General features: G+C 32.5%; 1 protein-coding gene across 1 annotated transcript in view; it reads left to right on the forward strand.

Moving 5' to 3' along the window:
• The window catches only part of Smp_194780 (neurotracting/lsamp/neurotrimin/obcam related cell adhesion molecule), a gene marked incomplete at both ends in the record, with an annotated part of 47794 nt that extends 22389 nt beyond the window's left edge, over positions 1–25405 (forward strand). The window contains 8 exons of the mRNA XM_018795059.1: positions 317–409; positions 4406–4957; positions 7274–7524; positions 9375–9627; positions 11785–12150; positions 14308–14403; positions 21201–21584; positions 25290–25405. Of these exons, the coding sequence (XP_018649409.1) occupies positions 317–409; positions 4406–4957; positions 7274–7524; positions 9375–9627; positions 11785–12150; positions 14308–14403; positions 21201–21584; positions 25290–25405 (2111 nt within the window). The remainder of the gene's footprint in view (positions 1–316; positions 410–4405; positions 4958–7273; positions 7525–9374; positions 9628–11784; positions 12151–14307; positions 14404–21200; positions 21585–25289) is intronic.
• Between the last annotated feature and the right edge of the window lie 500 nt (positions 25406–25905).

A 25905-nucleotide genomic window follows, 5' to 3' on the forward strand; every position in this document is an offset into this window, starting at 1 on the left:
TCTAATAACTAGGACAACATGAGTTATAAACCAGTTTGAGAAATTAGAATTATGATTTACAGTTGATGGTTAAGGTTAGGAAATAGATTTACGGTTTTCATTACGAACTGACATCAGCTATAATGCCGAAACGCCGTTTAGCCAAATGGATAAACGACTTTCGCACCCAAATTCAAGACCTGTTAACCTGAATCTGATTGATTTGTCCATAAATTATAATCTCGCCTTCTCATCACTATTTTTTTGCCAAAATGGTTTTAATCTACTCTAAGTCTTTTATGTGAATCTCTTTTGAATTTTTTTTACCAAAATTCAGACTCTCCTGGACAACCTACTTTAACTGTAGTATATTCAACCAATAACAAAGGTGAAGATTATATTATATTACGATGTCAGGAAAATTCTTCAGGTAATATCTTTTTAAGCTTAAATTATTATAAAATAAATCATGTTTGAAAGGTGCGCTAACATTAATCTGTTCTTTGTGGTGTAATTTCTGCAACGGTCTCTAAACTGAAACCAATGCAGCTACTTGTATTTTTCACCTCCGGACGGGTGCTGTGAGTTTGCCTAACCCCGTCCACGGGTCGGCCTCGTATTGCATTGTATATATATATATATATATATATATATATATATATATGAAAATGAAGTTCCTTGACTTCTTTCTATGAAAATCTATTGTATTAGCTTCTCAGGAATTTTCAAATTTGAACTTGATATCTGTTGTATTTTACTTACTTACTTACGCCTGTTACTCCCAATGGAGTATAGGCCGCCGACCAGCATGATATCCGTTGTGTATATGGTAGTTATTCGTCAGTATCATGAACTGAATGTGAACAATTTTTTAAATAAGATCCATATTAAATTTTCCATTCTAAATTACTAAATAAGTGAATGTCTTCAACAAAGAACTACCTTTTATTTATGACAATCATGATCAAAACAAAACAAGGTGAAAATGATAGAAGACTTTCATGTGGAAATTGAAGTGGAACTCTTACTTGTATACTTGTAAAAGACTTATAATATTACCTTTCTTTTTTCTACATTCATCTAATTGTAAAACTTTGAATTTAATGCATAGCACCTGGTCTACCACGTCCAACATTTCATTGGCTTCGATCAGTTGGAACTAATGAAAAAACTGAAATTCTAGATCAATATTTTAATTATGAATATAATGAACAATCAAAAAGTTTTACAATTAAATTATTTAATTTAAGTGTATTTGATTCTGGAATATATAGTTGTTTTGTACAAAATGAACTTGGATCAAGTCAATTAACATCTGTAAATGTTCTCATTAAAAGTATGTCCATGTTTTATCGATTTGTAACTAGTAATATGATCAAAATTTATTTACTGAACTGAATGAGTTCAGTTTTGACCTTTTTTTAAATTATGAAGTTTATTTTAACTAAACAATCTCACTGTTTTTCAGGGTATACAATGGTTTTTTGAGTGCCTACAAATGAATAATTACATTTATTCAATGTTATTGATATCACTTAAATTAGATATGCTTTGAAAAACAGGAACCATTGGACAGGTGTTTTATTCTAATATAAGATAAGTCAGCAGTGAGAACCCATGACCTCAACGGGGATCGAACGAAAGGATCTTCGGTTTTGCGGAGAATGTCTAACTGCCGGACTACTGAGCTGCCATTTGATGGTGTACCTGTCTAATTTCAATGAATTCACAACATTGAGGGAATCATAGATGCTCGATATTTAGGAGTCTCGTAGTAGGATGAAATAGTTGTCCAGAGCTCTTTGGCTCTCACTGGTTGTCTAACGTAGTTCGGTTCGCGATTTCAATAACACTCGATAATTTCCACATAAACCCCCATCCATATTATTTATTTTATACTTCCAATGTTAATCATCATCGTCTTCATTTGTTTTCTCATTTGTATTAGCTTAAAGCTATTCTAAAAAATAAATATCTTTTGCTGGAATAATGTCTTTAGTCGAGATAAAAATCTCTAAACTAGGTTGACACTCAGAAGCAAGTTCATAAGCCGGAAAATCTTAAGCATGATATATAAAGTACATTAATTGTGGCTGAAGAGATATCCACACAAACGAGCTGATGTAATGTTGTCTTCTACTCAGTGTTAATGGATTTAAATGTACAATGTTTTAATACAGCCAGTAAAATTACTGATATCTCCAAGGATATATGAGTTTCCCTCTGATTGAATATACTACCTGTTAATTTATGAAATCCAACTGTATATATAATTTAAAAGTCTCATGTTTCAACCAACGATGTTTGGTGAACTTCGAAGAATTTGTATTGTAAGTGTGGCTCTACATGTTAAAACTAAGTGATTGGAATAAATCACTTTTGTACCTTATTTCGAAAACTCATTTCCAATGGAGAAACCTAAGTGATCAAAGTGAATTAGCATTTTGCAATACACCTTAATTATAACATATGTTTTCAAACAATTCAATTACCATAAATCATGAGTAAAACTCTTCTGTCTACAGCGACCAAACATGCTCTCATTACACTAACCAAAACTTATTATAGATGTGATCAGTGAAATAAACCATATGCTGGTAAATCAACAAGCGAAAGTCAAAATCCTCCGATCTATTTTCCAACATTATCCATAATTTAGGAGAAATCTGATCTGATCTAAAAACCAGTTGATATCAGATGTTGCAAAGAGAAAAATATAAATATTTTCAAAAAAAAGCAACCGAGAATAATTGTTTCCAGTAATTTCATGTTTTAGCTTGACAGTTAGATATTGGAAATTGTTTTATTACTATAATTGCTTATCTTTAACTCTGTCTCAATTTTATCTGTGGCCTCTATTCTCATACCATTGGAATACGTTAAATTGGTCAATTCTCCCTAGTATTGCTATTTATGAAGATATTATTGATGAAATATCCGTATGGTTTGAACTTTTCTTTTCATCATGAACATATACTATTGTAGTAAACAAGAACACGGGTAGGGACAATTGAATGTATTTTAGCATAACATTACAGAATAAGTCATTAAAATATGAGAACCATATAGTGAACAGTTAATTTGCAAAATAACAATCAATTGTCTCAATTTGACAGTTTCTTCTGAAAATATCCGTCCATAGTCTCCGATTATAATTGTTCATGCATTTTCGTTCCAATTGCGTGCCATTGCCATTCTCTCCTTATAGATCTTCTACTGAAATACATTCAATGCCCGACATTACCATATACTACTTATGTGGATTTCAGTAACCCACACCACACTATCACCATGTCTGTGTGTCAAATAAAACTGAATAGTTATTTTACATATTTCAAGATCTCTATGTAGTACCCATAAATAATACCACACATTAATGAGCAAATGACTTCGAATTTTTTTAGTGATCATCGGAAATTAACTGTTGACTGTTGTAAAGTTTTAAAGTGGGACGATAGATGTCCAATTATTTCCGATTTTCAAAGACTCAACAGCTGATGTCAGGCTGTACTGATAACCATCTGTATAGTCATATCTTAATTACAACTGTCTCTTTTTTCGTATTATATCCATATGAATCTATTCTGTTGATTTGCATACATCAATTTGCAGCATTATCTTGATATAAAAATAACACATATGTACATATACATTGAATATTGTCTATTATTTTGATCATTTATTTTAATAAGTAACTCATTTTGAAATTCACTTAGTATTACTTGTTTGAATCTTTTCATTGATGTTTAGGACTGCAACTGGTCAGTCTCTAATTGGCGTATGTGCATACTGTGCGTATTGTCTCGATATAGCCTTATTTCACAAGCATTGTAAGCAAAGATGGATAGTGACTAGCAGTGGAATCCAGGACGCACGTTTCGTCCTATTTGGGACTCGTCAGCTGGATATACCTACATCTCAGAGTTGATGTTTGCTCTGAGACTGATCAGTTGCAGTCCTAAACATCCATGGGAAGATTCAAACAAACAATATTAAGTGAATTTAAACTTCACCCCATGACAAAAGCAAGTGGCTATCAGGACTCAGTAGCTGAGTGGATAATGCGATGGCATTTGAAGCGAAAGTGAACATGAGTGAACATGAAATCTGAGATGCAGGTACATCGAACTGATGAGTCCCAGATAGGACGAAACGCGCGTCCTGGATTCCACTGCTAGCCACTATCCATCTTTGCGCATTTTGTAATTATTTAATTCATTCAAAGTACTAAATCTAAGAAATTAAATCATCCAAATCTTAGATTTACTTAACGATATGAATGTATGAAAATAACTTTCACAAATTATAACATTTATATGTACTTGACCATTGTAAATAGTCGAACGAATAGAGGAACTTTTTTGAAACCATTCAACACATGAACAGTTTTCTTTTTTCTCTTCTTTTTCTTTGTACCATTCGTTAGGTAAACCTGTTTTAATAAATAAACCAAATGAAAAAATGACTCTTGAATTTCAAAATTTCCATACAATAGAACAAAATACAACTAATCAACAGGATATAATTCAAAATTTATTAGAATATACTATACATATGATACCTGATAACACTATGAATTGTACTTTTATATCAAGTTTATCTCCTGATGTTCAATGGTTATTTCATAGTTATCATAATTTAAATGATCTTAATCAAATTCTATCTATGAATAGAAGTATATTAAAACAATGGACACAAAATTATATCATAAAAAATAGATTTGGTTTATGGGAAATTTTAACCACATTAAATTTTCAATTCAATGATATGAGATTGTATATGAAGAACTCGTTGAATAAGATTTTCAAGAAATTAAATGATGAATTCCCTGATAAATTGATACCATATAGTTGGGATTATCAAGTATTAAAACAATTATTTGAATTTCTTATCATTCTTCAATTTGAAGGTAATTATTTATGTGAATCATCGAATTCAATGGGAATTGAACATGGATTGATAAATTTAAGAGTTCAAAGTAAGTGAAATTCATTAATTCATTAGTTTATTAACATACTTCTATTTGTAAAGCCTGAAGAAAAAAGAACAAATTTGAAATGTAATAAAATTACATTTGTACTGTACAACACTAATGCTTCTACTAGTGTGATGTGGTCTACTTATATCCTTATAAGTAGTATATGGTGATGGTCAGACATAGAATGTATTTTGGCAGAAGATCGATAAGGAACGAACAGGAATGAAACGTAATCGGTATGAAAATGCATGAACAATGAAAACAGAGAAGACGGACTGATGTTCGCAGAAGAAACAGTTAAGATTGAGACAATTGATTGTTATTTTGCAAATTAACTGTTTACTATATGGTTATCAGAATTTAGTGAGATAGTCTGTCATTTGTGCTTAAATTCATCCAATTGTCCCCACTCGTGTTCTTGTTCACTATACTAGTACCTTTTAACAGAATAATGTTTTTTATACAGTACATTCTTGATTCTTGATCTGATAATACACTTCTTATCTGCTTGTATACAGTTTATTTCTGTGTTTACAGATTGATAGTTATTGTGGGGAAGCTTCTTGTTATAGATTCCTGTTTTATCTTGATTTATTCATAGAAACCATTTGTCAAAATTAAAATTCAATCAATAATTCAATGAATAAAACATTTTCAGTCAATATTTTGACTATTTGATGCAGATCATCGACAAAGCTATGATATTTACATAGTATGATTGTGTACTTTAAGTGGACTTACTTACTTACGCTTGTTACCTCTAGTGAAGAAACATAGGCAACCCACCAGAATTCCCCATCTAACTCTGTTCTCGACAATTCTTTCCACTTGTTCCCAAGTGCTATTCATCCTTTTCATGTCTGCTTCCAATTCTCGGTGAAGTGTGTTCTATCATCTTCCTCCTTGCCGTTTACCTTCATGACTCCGAGTTAGCGCTTGCCCAGTGATTTAGTGTGATGATCTCTGTAATGTATGTCATATCAACCTCCAATATCCCTTCCTAATTTCCTCATCAGATCGAAGCTGGTTCATTCTATTCCACAGTAGGCTGTTGCTGATGGTATCCGAACAACAGGCATTGAGTATCTTACGTAGACAATTATCTATAAATACTTGTACCATTTCGATGATGGTTGTAATAGACCACTGTGAACACCTGTGAGTACTTTATGGCTGTTTCGACATTGTCTGGCACTCTTAAACAGTACGCATCCACAGTCCAACATCTGCGAATCAAACTCAGAACCTTCAATCTCGCACACAAATGCCTAAGCTCTAGATCGGTGGGTCGGTATCTAATAGTGTTAGTGTTTATCCTCAACCAATTTAGGATATTTCACAACCTTCACCCACAGCCAACCATGTGCTCACAAGTGACTAGCTTCAAGATGTAGTACCTGAAGTTCCAGTAAGAAGTCGCAACCAATGAAGTTCAACCATATTGAATGCAAGACGAATATCCACAACGCAAGCGAGACTGAAGGTCCTAGGTTAGAGCACCGCCTGTGGATTAGTGATTTCGAGCTGCTAAAAGGTATCATACTTGAACGAAACAGATGCCCTGTGTTCCGGCGTTTACAACAGTAGTCCGGTTAATCTAACTCCTAATTCTAGCCAACAGGTGAAACAGAATAAAAAAATCTTGGTCTTAGGTGCTGAGCATTGAAGGAAATAACTTAACGTCATAAACCATTATTGATAGTGAGAAATGTTTACAGCTAACCACTGGTGAGAAATTAGTCTATATTTCTTAAACAAACTTGAGTAATTGACACACATTCAGAGGCTGAAACATTGATCTTTCGACACCATAGTCAAAACCACAATCAAGTAGTCCCTTAAGCTAATGGTCAGTGTTAGTAAAGGAGAAGCCTGGGGTTTAGTCACCGATTTTATTCAAACAATAAGTATTTTAACGGTATTACTTAAACTATCAACTTCATGTGTATTATCGTGAAGTTGAATTAGACTTATATATTTAGGTTCGGATGATTTTGAGATTGTTTTTACAAGGACTTGACATCATTTGGAGGACTACTAGATATTAAAGATTCATAGAAATATATTTTGTCTTGTTTGTAGAATCATTATTAGTGTGCATCAACGACCTCACAAGAAATAAAGTTTATTACTTTTATTTCTTTAAGAAGCTATAAAATCCTAAGACCATTGGGTGATGAGATATCATTGGCAAAACAGCCCACTGTAGCTTTCTAGTTTTCAATGGTTTACTAGATGGTATGAGTCCTTAATTAATGCTGTCTTCAAAATAAGATTTGCTTTAAAGTCATTTCTTTTACCACTAATTTTTTTTAGAATCACCGACTTCGATTATCAGCTTCAGTGAAGCAACATCAATCTCTATCAGCGAGCAAGATGCATATCGGCATAATGAAGAAGAAATCAAATTACATGGTCCATTGTTCTGTCAGTTCTATGGTAAACCAGTTTTAAATCAAATCAAATGGTGGAGGTATACAGGATTAAATTATCATGAACAAAATACACCAAATCAATGGGAGCTAATTTATAAAACTGAAAATTTTAACAAATCCATTCATATTGAAGTAAGTATGCTCTTACTAATCATTATTTTTACAGAATGGATATGAGTAGATTCAAAAGTGCTTTCCTATTCAGTCGATCACATTGAAGAGCCTATAAAACCATGTTGGTAATCTTGTTAAGTATGACAGCGAAATGTTTGCCAACTAAGACAGATAATGTACATCTCAATCTGTTTATATTTGTTCCTACAATTAGTTAATCTCATACGAACTAGTGGTTATAGTTAGAAATATGGAACGTAAGTCTCATATCCTTTAGAACTATTCATAGGTTAAGTGTAATGGGCTTACAAGTAATGTTAGCGTTTTTTTAGCGAGTTGATTTTCTACGGGATGGGGTCGCTAACCCCATGCCCAACCCTCCTCCTTTACCCGGGCTTGGGACCGGCAGCAACCCCCAGAGGAGCTACAGGCGGAGTTTTACAAGTAATGTTAGGCAAACATTATTTGACACGTATTAAACTGTGGTCATTTCACTGATTTATTGAAATCGATTGACCTACAGTAAGGATCTACCGTCTAGTTCACTAGCGTATACAGTCTATTTATCCAAAACATGCTTAATAATCAAATAATTTATATTACTTGAATATCAATATACTCTAATGACTCAATGTATTCTACGTGACTATATCTAGCTACTTGGTATAATTCATGATTAAATGTCACTTCACTATGTAAAACTGGATTAAAAAAACGTAAATGAAATTAATTATCTAGTTGAATAACATAATAATGAATGTATGGTTTTCAATATTTTGATGTTACTCCATCGAGAACAGTACACGAAAGATACTAGAAGCCACCAGTTTACGTTATCAAACAAAAGAACTTTTTAAATTCCCAGTTTTAGTCTCAAATGTAGTTGCCAGAGTCTTCAATTATAACTAACTTTCCACAATATTATGTAAAAAACGAATGAGTCATCACATAGCGAACTGCATGTTGGCTTACGTTTAAGTCTCAGTGAGGAGTAATTTATACACTGATCAACGGATAAATAAAATCGAATAAGCACCGATAAGTATAAAGCTCGAGTGACGGGTTCCTTATTGTTTCACTACACTACATTATTCACGATGGCCTAAAATTTTAAGTTACTTCATTCATTAGTTTTCATTGAAGACTAGAACGTGCTTTCATGTCGTGGTTGGAGTTAACTAACAGGAAATCATGAACCTAGGTTTCGTATTACTAGGCGCTCGTCAGCAAGTTTTATTTGTAATCTTGAAGGGATTGTTGTTCTCTAATAGATTCGATATCTTATTACTCAGTTTCACAGTCAGAAATAATACCAATGAGCTTTCATGGATTTAACTGACTTTCTGAAGGACTAAAATGTTTTTATAGTTGACTAATCACTGGATATTGATCAACGTCTTGTATGTCACGTCTTTCTTGGTGCTGATCGAATCATGTCCATAAAATTGTAGTGTGCCCACTAATCTAAGAGACTAGAAACCGATTGCACTATGGTGAGATGTGGGGTGGTGTTTGTAGTGCCAAATAGTACGAGACCAAGGTTTAGGGTTTCCTACTGACTACTATCCAGTGTCTAATTCACTGTAAACTAGAGTGAGTTGACATTTCACATTCGACTAAATAAAACTAAAAATGATCATTTATATATGTACTTGATCAGTGCTATATTCGAAATAAACCTCGTGAGCTTTACTGAAAGAATAAATGCTCGAAACTGTTACTTTCTAACAATCAGTGTTTTTAGAAGTATTGAAATCACGACCATTACCATTTCTTCATTAAAATGGGCTACTCAACTACTTATATATTTTTTGAGTAGCTAAAATTAAACATAAAAATATCCTAAATTTTTCCATACATTTTTTCAGGAAACATCTAGTCTACTAATTATCACCGGGACTCCAGCATTCATCACTTCATCTAGACTTAATTTCACAATGTATGGAAGACAGTCAAGCTATGAGAATCTTGTCCACAACTTGGAAAAGATAACTTACAGATTTACGATGTTCACAATGCTGTGGTTGAAGAAATTTAATCATAAAGATTATGGATATTATAAATGTCAATCAAAGAATGAAATTGGCAGTTTTTCTGAAACTCGTCGATTCCAGAGACCAAGTGAGGTCTTTTTTCGAATTCAAATCATATAAACTATTTTTAAATAAGTATTAATTATGCACGTGGTAATTTAGATTGGTGCCCATTTATTCCGGGTATTAATTTGTATCTGTCTCTGTATAATTACTGTACAACACGTAATGGTAAACCCACAAAAGAACTGCTCTATAAAATGCATTTTAATCACGAGTATAAAAAAATACATATTTATCCGTCCAAAAGTTTATGTGTTGTCTTATATGTCTTTAGAACAGTTTGAATCCTTTAGCTTAATATGTAGATTACCATATTGGGATAGCATGATTCGATTCATGGAAATCAGTACGATTAAAAATGCAACTCAAGGAAACATAAAATTCTTTTTTCATACATTTTGAATATCTATTATTGATAACACTGTCAATGCCTTATTAACTTGTAAACAGCCAACAAATTTGATGATTTATCTTTCATATTATTTACTAACTTACTGTCGGTTGTTGCCCTCCTGGGGCATAGGCCGCGGACCAGCAATCTCCAACGAACTCTATCTTGAGCTATCCTTTCTAGCTATTGTCAAGTTTTATTCATCCCCTTGGTTTCTGCCTCCAAATCCTGGCACAGTGTGCCCTTTGGTCAGCCTCTCTTCTCTCTCCTTTGAGGATTCCAAGTAAGAGCTTGCTTTGTGATGCAATTTGATGATTTCCACGATGTATTTCCTATTTATCCCCAGCTTATTTTCCTAATTTACGCCTCAACTGCCACAGGTTGTTGTTGATGTTGTATGATCAACAGATCTGGAGTATCTTGTGTAGAAACTTGTTTACAAATGCCTGTACTGCTTTGATTATGGTTGTATTGGTTTTCCACGTTTCAGATATTCGCTATTGAACTGCCTTAACATTCGTATTGCAAACTCCGAATTTGTTGTTTGCTGACAAGCGGTCACCTTGGGTTCCAGACAAACTTCAACTATAGTAATGCTATCTATGCCTCACCAATCCATGACTCCGAATATGCATCAGACCCTCCTTGTTCATCAGTGATGACGTAAAACGTTCCACCTCTTATCCACTCAAATGCTTTCTCATAGTAAAGGAAATTGATGTATAGTGACGAATTTCATTCAAATGATTGATCGATGATGATATGTAGTGCCATGATTTGGTTGATACATGATCAAAATTTAGTTTATTGGTCTTGAGGTTCAGTGCCTACTGAATCTTTGATCTGGTTGAGCAACACTCTGTTTAAAGCCTTTTCTCGTACCACTAGTAATGTGATACATCTGTCTTTTGCTCAGATCTCTTTTCTCTGATATTTTGATGAGTTTTCCTTCTTTACAGCCTATCTGTGGCACTTGCTCCTCCAAAATCTTCCTGAATAGAATATGGAGCATACGTGGTCAGATGGTCAGATCGTTTCCAGAGCACTTCGCTATGATTGATTGCAGCCTCTCGTAAAACTCTCCTTTACCGTCATCACTTCTATCATTGATGTCTTTATAACACTGAATAACATTGATTGTGATCTTTTCCATCCTTTTTTGAAGAATGCTTTGGTGATCTTGAATAAATGAGATTCTCATTCTATGTGCGTTTCGCATGCTTGTTTGGAGTACGTTAGCGCAAGTCCTTGTATGCAGAGCATTTTCTTCTTCGTGACCAGAGAACAGAAGCATCTCTCCCGAATCTAACCTGTTCTGTTCAACTTGGGTCCAATGGTTTTCATTTATTCTGAGAACTGCGAAATTATATCTTCTCACTTTCACATGAACTTGAATGGTCTTTCCAATCTCCTACATTGTGCAGACATTCTATGTACCCATTTTGACCGTTACTCTAATTGTCAGAAGGAGCAACAGCTTCGTGATTCCCAAAAAATCTAGGCATTCTCCATGAGGTGTCATCACTCTTCAAAGTGAAAAACCTTCAAATTTCAGATAGAGTTTAAATGGTTAAAGTTCTCCTCTGTGGGATAGTCTCTAACCATATGTTTAACTTTTTTCCTTTATCTGGGCTTGGGACAGGCAGCAACCATAAAAGGTCCCTAGTTGGAGTTTATCGTCTATTTTTATACCATTACATATTGTTTGTTTTGTAGCTTCTCCCCAGGCTATCACTAAATTATATCATATTAAGTCCACGTCGACATCGGCAACTATATTTTGGAAGCCAGGTGGATATCATAGTTCACCAGTGAATATTTCATATCAAGATCTACGAAACGATTCCGTCAATAAAATTCGAAATAAAATTCAAAATTTATTATCCATTTGGCTTAAAAAAATTCAGGATATGCAACAATATTCTATTAGTTTGGAAGATCATGGAATTACTTCATTCTTAACGAATGGAACCGAATCACATTTACTAGAGCCTTCCAAATCACTGAACAACTCAGATATCTTTAATGGTTCATTTTCAGGTCGTTCAAGTGACGTTGATCTATCAAATATCAAAGGAAGAAAAACAAACAATAGAAAGATAGTACAAAGCGAATTTCTAATCAATACTGAAGGACAAAATTATATCAATATAAGTGGTAAGAAAGATCACCATTAGAAATGAATTAATTAATTAGTTCGATTTATTTTCGTTCTTGTCTGTATAAACACGACTAAATATCGGAGTTTCCTTTTGGCCTACAACACTTTATAATTATGGAATGATTGTGCCGTTTTAATATGAAAGGTTCTATTACTTACTCGATAACGGCATCTGATATATAACACTTCAACAACTCGCTGCTAATACTGAAAGAAAGGATAGGAGCAACTAGATATTTGAATAGGATAGTTTAGTATGGATAGTGACATAAGAATGACCTTCAAGCACAGAAAGTAAACGAATCAAGATTCGTGGCAATTGATCAGAAAAGGTCAAAGGTTATGTGAAAAAATAAATTATGAATAGCATTAACAGTTAACTTTATTAGTAAGAATTTAATACTATCAACTGATAACTCTGCTCCCTGAACTCTTGTTACCGACTTCCTGGCCGTTTCTTCTACTTGTAGTTGGAAGATAAGGGCCTCAAAATAAGAGTGGAAGCTTCACTCCAAATTTGATTTACAAACATTGTGACTTTGGTCTTTCAGAAACTTCTGTAAGCACACAAAACGTAGTTAAAACATGGGCAATTATATAACAAAGAACCTTTATTTTTTTAGATGTTTCTCAAAGGCGTTTATTCAATGCTAATTGTATAAAATTTTGCCAACATTTTTTTTGTCGAGTGATGTATGTGAACTTTCAATATTGACATAAATTGACCAACCTTTTGGTCACCTTATCAGTTTTATTAAGTCATTTAGCTACTGAATTTTTAAGTTATTCATGACTTCAGTCCTATCAAAAATCTAACTGTAGCTTTGAACGTTTGGAAACAACAATCAGTAACTAAAGCCATATTTTCCTTTTTCCTTATGAAATGGACTGTAGCCATATGACAGGTACTAGTAACATTTTGTTTATCGGTTTTAATGTTAATAAAATATCACAGAATCATTATAGTTTTCTGGTTCTTTTGAGGGAAATTTTAATTTAAAAAGATGAAAGGTGGGATCATACCGATGGTTAGAACTTTTACTCATGTTATATCCAATATTTAATCATTAAAAAGAGTTTAGCAGAACTTGATACGATGACCGATTTGTTCAACTGCTACAGATACTATTAGCCCTTAAACACAGAAAGTAAATCGAATATTAATGTCAATAAGAATAAAGCCATATAATATCTGTTCACCAGTTTTTAAAACTCTCTGGACTCTATTGAGTTCAAGAACCAATGATTTCATGGTTTAAAGCCCATCTTCATCTGATCAACGCTGATAATTGATCATCAACCAAGGTGAAGAACTATAAATTAAGTGAGATAAGGATTATCATATTTGATTAATTTTAAACCTATGGTTTTAACAGACCAAATATCTCTCTTATGTTAATAATACTAGACTTGAGCCTCTCTAAAATAATGTATTTATTTACTTTTACTGAATTTAGTACATCCATCTATCACTTGTGGGCTTGATTTTCCTAAACGTTTATTTTGTTTCACGACATGTTACTTAATATTACTGAGTAGTTTGAGTATATTCATTCATTTATATGTAACTACACAGTGTTGCGTCCTGCAACGAAGTATCTGTCCTATCATTGTATAACTCTAATTCGATGTCCTATCTAATTCTTTTACTTACTTACTTTATATTCGCACTTTTATCCTTATCTGGTTTCCAAGTTCACTATTTATTCTGAAAGTGCCTTGAATGGTCACTCAATTTTCGTGTCGGCCAGTGATGATACTGACGCTTTGTATATAAGTCTACTGATTGTATCTATAACGTTATATAATCTTACTCCTATTTACATGTGTAAAAACTCAATAATCCTCTCACTATATTTCTAATGCATTAACTGACACTGCTATACTTTAAGAATTTCCAAATTCTTAATTTTTCTCATAATAGGACAGAATAGTCAGATAAGTTGGTCTTGACGGTTTAGGAATTCATTCACTTGGTGCGAATTCTTGTACAGTATCTACAATACTAAATATTAAATCCTGAGTATTTTATGGCATCTGTAGTACTGTGTTTTTAAGTCCTTCTTAGTTTGGAAATTTGTTTGACGTTTTTATGTTTAAATAGATATGAAAATAATCGATTATCTGTTTTTAACAACCTATCTTTATACCAGGTTTAATGCCAAATCACTTGTATACCGTGACAATTTCAAGAATAAGTAAACATGGAAAAAGTAAACCATCTAGGCCACTGGCTTTCAGAACAAAATGTAAGTTACATGTACCACTAATACATAAAAAAAATAGTTGTATTGATAACACAAGATTAAAATAAGGGCTTTTTGAAGTACTCTCTCTTAAACATACGATAAAAAACCGTATTCAATACCTAAACTTAAGTGGAGAAAATGCATTTAGGCATATTACACTGTTAATAAGATCCAATAAATGTTTTGTATCAAACATTACTACTGGTTTTTAAGTCCTTAGATAACTCACATGTTTTATAATCAAGAAAATTAGTATTACTTATTAGGCTGTATCCTATCTTACTTTTGATTTTTTCCATATCGAAAGTACTGTTGAGAAACAGTAAACAAAGAAGAAACGTGGTAGTATAGAGTTTAATTCGTGTATTTGAACTAATTGTTTCATAAAGATTTCAGAAACTGCAATTAACTGGTTCAAAGAATAACAACACAAACAATATATATTCTAATAAGATCAAATAATTAATATCAACTAGTAAGAAATTAAATTACATCCATAACTGTTATATCTCGAACTTAGATTCTTAGTATGTCGCGTAATACTTGAGCCCTCGAACGGTAGAACCTTCCCAAGTCGCAAAATGAGAAGACAGAAGACAAGTAAGTAGGAATGTTATTCCCAAAACAGTGTCAAATATAGTACAAAAATCTTATCTATTTATAGTTTTCGGCTGAAAGTAAATCATCATTTCGGATAGCCAATAGGCACATAGAGGCACCTTCTTATTCAACCAATAGGAGAGCTGCACATTGACATTCTAGTATGTTTCCCTAGCGGTGATTGGATGGAATGTCTTCGACTCTTTCTGGGCTTCTCGAGGCTTTCTTAAGTTTGCCAACGAGCCATCCTAACAATAACATGAACAAAATTCGATAACTAAACTTAAGTCTATAGTTGTCTAGCTTATAAGTGTCCTCGAAAATTTAATTTTCATGATTTTCGTGAAAAAGCTCAGATTAAAACATGGTGATAAAAATTGAAATTATTTACTTCGGCTTCCAAGATCTCCGCAAATGTAATTTTGTACCAAATTATTAGCTATCGCTCTGCTAATAGTCTTCACTTGACTATTATTTCTATAAAAAAACAGTATACTAACGAGATATTGAGTCATGAGGTTATTTCAATCTAGATTATTAACAAATAATTAAGGATTTAGTGTAAAGGAATTAGCTGCCTTCTGAACAACCATAATATGAAGGTCCACCACCGAATATTCAGTTTTGTTGACCGATTTACATGTGGGTGGATACTTACACAAAGAAGAATAATCGTGACTTGCGAATAAAAGTGGGTAAACATGTACCAAAATATTCTCAAAGATTGGAAAAGTAGTTTAAATATCCCCAAGGAATATTCAAACATATGGAATATTATCACAGATGATCGTCTCCGATAGTTTCTTCCTCAGGATCTACAGTTATTAACCCAAAATTATTATGGTGTTACATCAAACAAAACATTGAAGTTGAATGAATCCATGGTATAAACTGAAATGGAAAATTTCACGTAGATTCAATCTTAAATACCACAGATTACTAGTGAAACAAAATAACATCACCAGTCATGTTGAGAAAAGGTCATACATAAAGAATAAAAAACTAAACACCTGAATTAGGGTAATGGGTTCCAATCAATAAGATAAAATTGCAAGTAAAATCTAATTCATACAAAATGTGGATTGTTCTGTCATAGTTGTTGTGATAGTAATAACAACAAGAATATCATGTGAAATAAGAAAGATGAATGTACAACTAAGGATAATAGGAAATGTCTTGTAAGAGAGTGTGAATCCTAGAGATTGGTGAAAGGACGAAATTGTATCTATGAATGAAACGACCCTAATGTTTGGCAAGTTAAACAAAGAGTATGTATATATAACTGTTTTGTATACATAAATTCGATTTCTTTGAGTTGATACCAATTGTTTCAGCTATATGGAATAAGCGTAGTATCGCGTCTGTTGGTAGACCATTAGGAGGTTAACAGATAACTGAGAAAGAATCTTCAATTTTAATTTTGTGTCTTTTGTCAACAGAGTGGGAGAGAATAACACTAACTATACATTTTGTAACACGTTTTCCTAACCATACCAAAACGCGTTCACGAGCGCACAGGTACGAGGACCTTTGGGTGCGGCTAATGTAACTAGCTCACAAAAATAGATAAATTGGCAAACAAATACAGATGGTCCCATTACTAGTATTCCATCAATAATTTGCTGCCTCAGACTTGATTTCTTTGAAAAAGTCAGTTGTTATTTAGCAGCATAACAAGTCATTTTGAAGGATCTGCTTAATCGACATGTTACAATTCCACTCTCTGTATCACCTTTGAAATAACGTATTAGGTATAAATATTTTTTGAACCACGAAAGTTTACGCCCTTCTGTTAGATCTAACTATTTATTGTCTCATTAAATTACTAAGTTATTCATTTCGTAGTTTGTCTGACTTTTGGTTCTTTACAAAGTACTAGGCCTGACTGTCAGCGCATGTCAATCAGGACAACAATCTGCAGTAGAAATTACATTTTAATGTACCTTAATTTCAACTAATTTAGTTGCATTTGATAGACATATAGTAGTAACATATACATGATTTGTCCTGTATATTCTCACATTTCTCTCTCACAATCTAAGAAGTATATTTCAGAATTGAATGTGAATAAATTGAGAAAATTATAAGTGCTCATCTTATATTTGCGTTTATTTCATAGTGTTGTTCCATATCATGACAACTCTAGTTAAAAACAATAATCAGGAAACCTTGTTTGACCTTAGTTTTATGCTAGTTGTCACACTTCAGTAAAGCTTTTTGATGTAGGTTTGTTCTCTGAGCTGGATGGTTTGGTCGTGGAGCTTTCATCGTCCTTCTGAACGACATCATCAGCACAAACTTCGGGAAGAAGTCTGCATACTGCTTGTCTGCATACTTCCAAAGATCGCTACTCGCTTCCAGAGCTATTCTAAGGAAGAAGAAAAGTAACAATATATCTCTCAACTATATTAACACTTTATTGAAAGTGAAAACTAATTATGCCTTAATAACAAAATCTAGGAACAAAACATTGTTTTCATTTTATTAAAACACTGAAATAATTGAATAACAAAGTGTTTCACCTTAATACGTATCACCTGATAGTTCAAGATTATAGGTTTGTTGATTGATTAAACATCAGAATAATATACAAACATCTTGATCTATTCAATAATAGCATGATTTTTCTAATCAGTAAACAATTTGAACTGTGAACATCAGGTGTCTTCGAAAATAAAACGAAAAAAAACGACTTTTAAATGTTCTATTATGTTTTGTAACTAACAAAAGTATTTCCTATTTGTTAATGTTTAAAACACCTGATTACCATAGTAGATAATTTGAACTAATTTTAAGGTGAAAAAGTAATGATACAAAGATATACGAATAAAGATCCTTCCAGAAAGAACCTTTTTTAATTTGACAACAATATTCACAGGATACGATGAATTCGTTGTATTTCGTTACCTTCTCTTTAATTATATACAAGCTAATATGTTTAGTTATTTCCATAACATACACTATGTTGGAAGATGAATAGTTGATCGACAATGAATTAGTAATATGTAATGTGGAGGAAGCTGAGAATAAAGGTTTGAAAGGGGCTTTATTTATAATTACCCAAGTTAATAGTTCTAGAATAGTAAAATGATTTTATTACATGATATAACAAAAAAATCTGGGAGTATAGATAAGAAGTGAGGGCGTGTGAATTTACTATACTAGATTATGATTACAATTACAATAACGTAACACAATTGTTTTAATACGCTATAACTACTGATCAACATGAGTAATTATATGAAGGGTCCCTTTAAAACTTTAATTTTCAATCTCTTTCACACTATACAGAACTTACTCGTTATTGATTGATAATTCAGATTTTTAAATTGAATATAAAACGGTGGAAAAGATTTGTAGCTCAGGTGGATGATTTTGGTGGAGTTTTGTTCGCTGAACTGGATGGTTTGGTCATTGTTCTTCTGGACGACATCATCAACACAAACTTCAAGTGATAGTGAAGTGTTCGAACTTCGCCACATATGGCTCACAGCTTCTCTTGTAGACCTCAATCTTGATTGGTTATTGTCGACCTTTAACCTATCATTGATTGCCTTTATTGACTGAACAACAAATACAATGAAATCGATCCCATTGATATGGTGGAGAAGATCTGTAACTCAGGTGAATGGTTTTGATTGAGTTTCGTTCTCTGAAAGCTCCACAACGGAACTATCCAGCTCAGAGAACAAAACTTTATCAAAATCTATCCAGTTTATCAACCAATCAGAAAAATATAGGACCAAGAATCAAATCGATGAGAGATACAATCAGAATAAAGACGTAAGCAATGATAGGTTAAAGGTCGACAATAATCAATCAAGATTGAGGTCTACAAGAGAAGCTGTGAGCCATATGTGGTGAAGTTCGAACACTTCACTATCACTTGAAGTTTGTGTTGATGATGTCGTCCAGAAGAACAATGACCAATCCATTCAGTTCAGGGAGCAAAACTTCACCTTAATAGGAAGTAAGTGGATGAAGTAGTTTGATTTGTATCTGAATGTCTTCTGTCACTTAAAAGATCCGGCTTCTAACAACCTTCGACAACTCCCTCTTCGCATTATTGCTGAGAATGACTGGTGATATTTAGCCTTATGTTTTGCTCGGATTGGATGAACTAAGATAGAATTGTTATCTGTCCCAATTATACCTTTTTTGATCTCACTGAAATGTACTCACGAGTAAAACGAAACAAGTCTCTAGAACAAGAGCAAAAAATCTTCCCGTCTAGCCTGCTTGTTATTTAAAGGTATGTAACAGTTATTACTTTGAAACGAAATCGAACTTAACTATTGAAAAGGTTGAATTATTTAACAAAAGCAGTATTTTCTCAAAGCATTTAGCTTTCAAAATTTGAAAAGAAATAAGTTCATAGTGCTTTGAATAAAAATAACTATAATTTGGAGTTCTAACACATACATTCAGGTGATATCTATACTTGTTACGAAATCTCTAGGCAGATTCCAACTCAACAAGTCGGTTACGTCTGATTCCCTAAACCAAGTGATTGAGCTATTATTAAAAAAACAATATCACGTCGATGAATTTTCAAACCATATGTCTGCTAGTAATACTCGGCTGCAAGGACATTATAGCCTCAGTTAAGAAGAGAGTTTGCCCTTCAAATAAGTGGATGTGAATAAATTTACAGTATATTCAACAAACACTACATAACTTTGCCAAACGAGTAATATTAATTAATATAATCAATATTTTAACCAGCCTTTTCAGTATAAACAGTATATCGAAAAGCAATACATATTTCATAGACAAAAAAGAAGAAATTCTATTCTGGGTGCGGAAATAAGCTGGTAGATTAAAATAATAACTCGATTGTTGCGCATTTACCTTTCATTGACTCCAAAATGCGTGTTAAACATTGCATACAAGAAAATTGTTGGATGTAAAGTAGCTACTGAACATAATTAAGTAGCATGACTCAACACACAAAAATAATAGGGAAGAAAAGGATGTTATGACTTTGGGACTACCTTGCAGTCAATTCAGCGTAGTTTTTCAATGAGCCGTTTGTAAAGCCAATAGATATTGAACGCGTAGTTTCGAAAGCCGAAATGGTAGTTATGTGTTCTTTAAATGGTTAAAAATGTTGTAGTATTATTCCCTGAAAAGACTTTTGTTTCTGTTATAAACAATAAGGATGCCGTCGCCAATTGTTATAATAATAATAATATATATTCTGAAAATAATATTTACAGAATTCACACCAGTTTACAGGCATGATCAGATTGTTATAAACGTAGGATGCTGATTATAACTCTAGGGGTTTCTGGTTATAACAGTCCTTTCACTGTTTACACGTATGTGGGACGTTAATTTACCTTAGACGAATATCTACACTAGATTCCCACCCAGTGTCTATTCTACAGGACTTCAACACAACTCAGATCAAGAACACGAGATTAGCCTGACTACAACGTCAATATATTTCCACACCAAAATCCGACAAAAGGAACAGTTAATCAATAAGTGTCCATCAACAAGGAACAGTCAATACATAATAAGGATAGGGGAATATATATAACACATAACACCTGTCATCCTATCTAATGTCTGACTCATCAAGACAACCAATCATTGTCATTCTCGCCCACACATCAGTTTCCATCTCCATTGCTTAATTTTATCTGGGATAGTTTTATTAAAAAACTTAATGATGTCGTGTTACAACTGAGAAAGTTAGTAGTTCGCTTCAACCAAATGTTTACGTAGGTAATGTGAACTATTTATGTAAACGTATTACAGATTCATGTGAATATCAAAACAGTGACAATTCTTATATGAAAACAATTATCACTTAATTTGTGCAGCGACCAAACTATCGTAAATTTTGGGTTGGAAAACGTACTAGCTACTGTGGAATCATCCCATATCTGTAGCTCTCTTCACAAGAGTCCCTAATTTTTTTTAATGCAAATAACGTATACTGATTTCGCACTTGTGTAGTTTCTGTGCTCATCAGTGTTGAACCTGGATAAACTCAGTTTATAAATTCAAAAAGACTACATTGCTCTACTACGTACCTTAAAATAATCATCCTTAAACAAGATATTTCATAATTCCAACAAAATGTCACATATATCGTATAATCCACTGCATATGGATTTTAAAGATTATTGCAAATATCGTATTTATTGAATGTTCTTTCAATGTTTTGTCTTACATTTTTTCTAAAGTTTTTCACCTTGAACCTCCGGGTCCTATACATTTAGAAGAAACTAAAGAATTAATACAATTTTCCAAAGGAAATCCAGCTCTCTGTGCTCAAGTTGAAGTAGGTACAATCAACAATGATAGTAGTAGAAGTAGTACGACTACTACTACTACATGGAATTTAATACACTTTTCATTAAATTATTCACCGTATATCATTATAAATAATAATGTATTCCATTCTGAAACGAACAATCGATATGTGGAGTTAAGTAATTGTAAACCATTATCATGGGATCACTATACAGAAATCCCAATTAGGTTACAAAATAAATTTCATTTTCGAGCAAGATATTGTATTTATGGATATAGTACAATGTGTACAGAATATATGAAACCGATCAAAGGTAAGGTTTAATTTTAAAGTTTGGTATTTCTATTATAGTATCGGTTTATATGTTAAGCCCATATACTTCATTCTAGCTACTGGCCAAGCCAATTCACCTATATATTATGAGTCATATTTTGATCTTGTTAATTATTCACTTATTACCCTTGACTACTATTTTATATGAGCGTATGTGTATGCACACTTCGTATCTTATTCAACATATGTCTGTCATTCATTTTTGTCTGACTATAAATGTTGATTAACGCTTGCTTAAAATGAGTTGGCTTCTCCGCCATCTCCAATACGTGTCATGTATGATTCGCTCGCTAACATATGATCAAGTCCTCACAGCTTTCTGGTCTTCGTTATTTATCAGTAAAAATGCAGTTGCCGCCTCCCTTTGCCTTCTGATATTAATCACTGTTAAGACTTGTACCAAAACGGTTATCAAGGTGAACTATGAACGAAGTACGGCACTACACCATTAAAAACGTTATCTTTAGAATATATCATGGAAAAGATATTCTTTTGGTTAGAACTAACATATAATAGTGGTTCAGGTTCAGTTTGATAGTTTATCCATGGCAATATTCACATTGTCCCATATGAGTAAAGAAGACTTATTAGCAAATTGTATACATATTCACGAATTGTGACAAGATAAACATTTGGAATTAAAACGTATGAACAAAGTTCACTAACGCAATCTACTTTTTCTACACACCATTGTAGTTTGCTAAAATGGTAACTACTTTAAATTAATTTCAAGCTGTTTAAAATTAGTAATTCGTACACAATCGTTTTGTTCCTATATTCTTCAAACGGATGTAATAGTGAGGAGTAATGGATGATCAGTGCTAAAGTATGCCGAAATAGGATGGAACAGCTTGACATTACTATCTGGTCTTCATTGGGTTTTCAGTTGATATCAATGTGAAAAACTGCCTTAAAACCTAGTCATAATTACTTACTTGAATGATAAACTTACTAAAGCAGTTGCTTTGAAAATTGCTGCTTCTCATCTAAATGTTTACAACTACTCCATATAGTTTCTTTGCTTCGTCTGAAAATAAACTCACTTAAAGAAAGATTGTGTTTATAGTACCGTGTTACAACGTAATATGCAAGTTTAGCTGTGTTATTGATCAGCTGAACTGAAATGATTTTGTGATCAAGTGATTGTTGATCACAAAGCATGGATTATCGACATTATATCTCTTCACATTGAAAAGATATAACAGGTCAACAAAAGTGATTCAACATATCTGGCAGAGTCGTTTACTAATACAAACTTTGAACTTGGTTAAAATCAATTTAGACACACCTATGATTAAATAATAAGAGTATTAGCTTAAATCTATTTTACGTACTCAATGATTTAGGTTTACAAATTCATAAGGAGATAGTACACTCTATAATATTTCGTTTTATGCTACATCTAAGATAACTGAATCCATTGAGTAACATCTTGAAATGATTAAGTTTAGTGAGTTCAAACATGAGTCCTCAAATTTCAACTAAATAAATTTTAGAAAGCAAAATCATTAACCAACTAGCAAAGTATATAAGCATATATTAAGACAATTCAGTCATTATTCGTATACGAAATATTTGGACAGAATTGTATGACTATTAGTAAATTGTGAACCAGTAAAATTTATTTATCCAACTTAAATAATATGATAACTTATAGACACTAAGTCCTGTATGGATGGTAGTTCACAGATGCATTCCCAGTGAAGACCGGCATCAGATAAGGTCACCTACTTTCCCCTTTCCTCTTTCTTCTATTGGTTGACTAGATTACATAAACATCAACATCTCAGGAGAAGCACAGAATACAGTGAACAGGATAGATGCAGTTGGACGATTTGGAAATCGTCGATGACCTCAACCTTTTATCCCACTGACAGCAGAAACAGAGTTCGATGGATATGTTTATCTCAAACATAGTAGTTCATATCATTTAACTACTCTACAAAAAAGGAAATGTATGAAAACCAGTTAACTGTGACAGATGCAACCAATGTTTACAGATAGTATTATTGATGATAAGCAATAAACACCTTCAATTGTCCATGATATCAAGATTTAAGCAATCCAAAAGTAGTACACCTGTTAAACCTATTCGTCCATTCATATTATGCGAAGACATAGTATATGAGTATGTATTAAGACAATTCAGTCATTATTCGTACACGAAATATTCAGACAGAATTCTATGACTATAAGTGAATTGTGAATTAACAAATCAATGAACAAGTGTAGAAATAAAGGTTACAAAATAATTCATAATTATTTACTTCTATAATGCATAAGACCACTTACCAACTGACTTATATTTTTACTGTTTACTATACAAGTAAACAAAAATGAAGTATTGAATTTAACAATCTTCTTTATTGTTTGTTCTATGTCTTGCTTAAAAAGCAAACAATATTTGTATTATTAAACAGAAATATTTCTATTGAACAAAGTATAGAATAGATTGAGATCTTACGATTTGCTTATAGCACACATGGCATTAGTAAATAAGTCAACAAATTGTACTATTAAATAACATTTCTAATTGAATACAGATAGAATTTGTGAGATTATATGAACATGTTTACGGTAAAGTAGTTCTGTCAGTCAGTGTTGAGTATGTTCTCATCAGTGTTTGGAATTCAAATAAAGTTATATTTAGTTTCTCTTCAGATTATCTATTGTTGATTAAGTAGACTAAGTGGAAACGTACAATTATTAGGTGAAACTAAATGGAAGCAGATGGAATCGCCATATCATACATATTGTCATATAAGATTGTAGTTATATGAAAGGATGGGTTTCTTTATAACTGTGACTTGACACTTCACGTTGTCTAGTGAATAATACAGACGGTTTATATTGATATTTGAGTTGATAGAATATTAGACATATTCTGAGATGTGTTCAAGCTATCAACCACTTCCTTAAAGCTATTGATAAACTTGTTCCTAATTCAAACAGATATTTTATCAGTAGATCATTGATTTTCTTAATAGTTAACACTTAGAATAAATACTGGTTAAGACATACATAGCATCATGCAACTCTGAGAAAAGATTCAGCCATTATTCACAATGACACAGCGTGTATTATCGTGATCAAAGCTTGACATTGTTTAGATTATCAATGTTTTGTTTGATCACACAATGGAACATTTTAATGATGACAGCTGAGTGTTTAGAGAAAAAATTTAATCTTGCCGACTAGATGGAATCGAGGATAAATTCGCCATTCACAGCTAAATTCATGTATCTTATATGTGAGAACACATAATTAGCACATTTGTTGTGATATCGCGCCACTGGCTAGCTCTAAAATGCAAGTTATGATGACGTTCATTTTACTTGAGCTGATCAATAAGGACCAAGACTATTATAAACGTTGACAACAGGGATTTACAATGATTTATCCATTAGCTAGTTATAATAAGTTTTTGATCGTAAAAAGTTTCTTTAACGGATAAATTAATTTTGTTAGAAATCATTTTATCATACTATTTCTTCACAGAATCAAACAAGCATCCCTATTCTATTTAACTTAATGATGAAGCATATATATATCAATTTTTCAGGAAACAAAATGCTGAAAATTTTGACGATGAATGTTTTTATTACTGAAATGGTTGAGTACATCTTAAAATTATAATCTCTATTAATTTGTTCTTGTTTTTGATTTTTTTTATTTTCTGTAACAGATATTTCAACGCACATAGTCATTGTAGCTGCCCTACTGTGTATTACACTAGTAGTATCATTAAGTAGTATGTTTGTTTATCTAATATGTAAACATTTGAAAAAAAACTACATTTAGCTGGTAACAGTAATACCCGAACAAACGAAATCATGGACCAAATCACCAGCCAACGTTTATATAGTAATCAAATGAATGAATATCATTATTGCGTATATGGATTGATTAGATTTCGAGCATTTCCTGGTTCAATACAATTGACCAATGAACTTGTGATTCAATTTTATTTTGGCCAGTTTATATATTCAACTGTGAACTATTTTAGTATTGATGAATATTATACGAAATTGGACAACTTATCCAATAAACTATTGACTTGCAAGCAAATCAGTTTACTATGATTATACTCGAAGGTTCAAACATATTCTATTCTTTTTTGTGTAAATAAAATTAATCGTCTTCAATTGCTTTTTGTTTTATATTCTAATACAGAACGTCTTGTATTGATACCTTTAATTTCATTAACAACAATGATGTCATCTCAACGTGAACTAATTAGGGAATATGTTGTTAATTTCATATGACTGACTGTTGACTGTTTGTAGTTAAATGAGATGACC

Source organism: Schistosoma mansoni, chromosome 1 (assembly GCF_000237925.1).
Source record: "Schistosoma mansoni strain Puerto Rico chromosome 1, complete genome".
NCBI classification, from domain to species: Eukaryota; Metazoa; Platyhelminthes; class Trematoda; order Strigeidida; family Schistosomatidae; genus Schistosoma; species Schistosoma mansoni.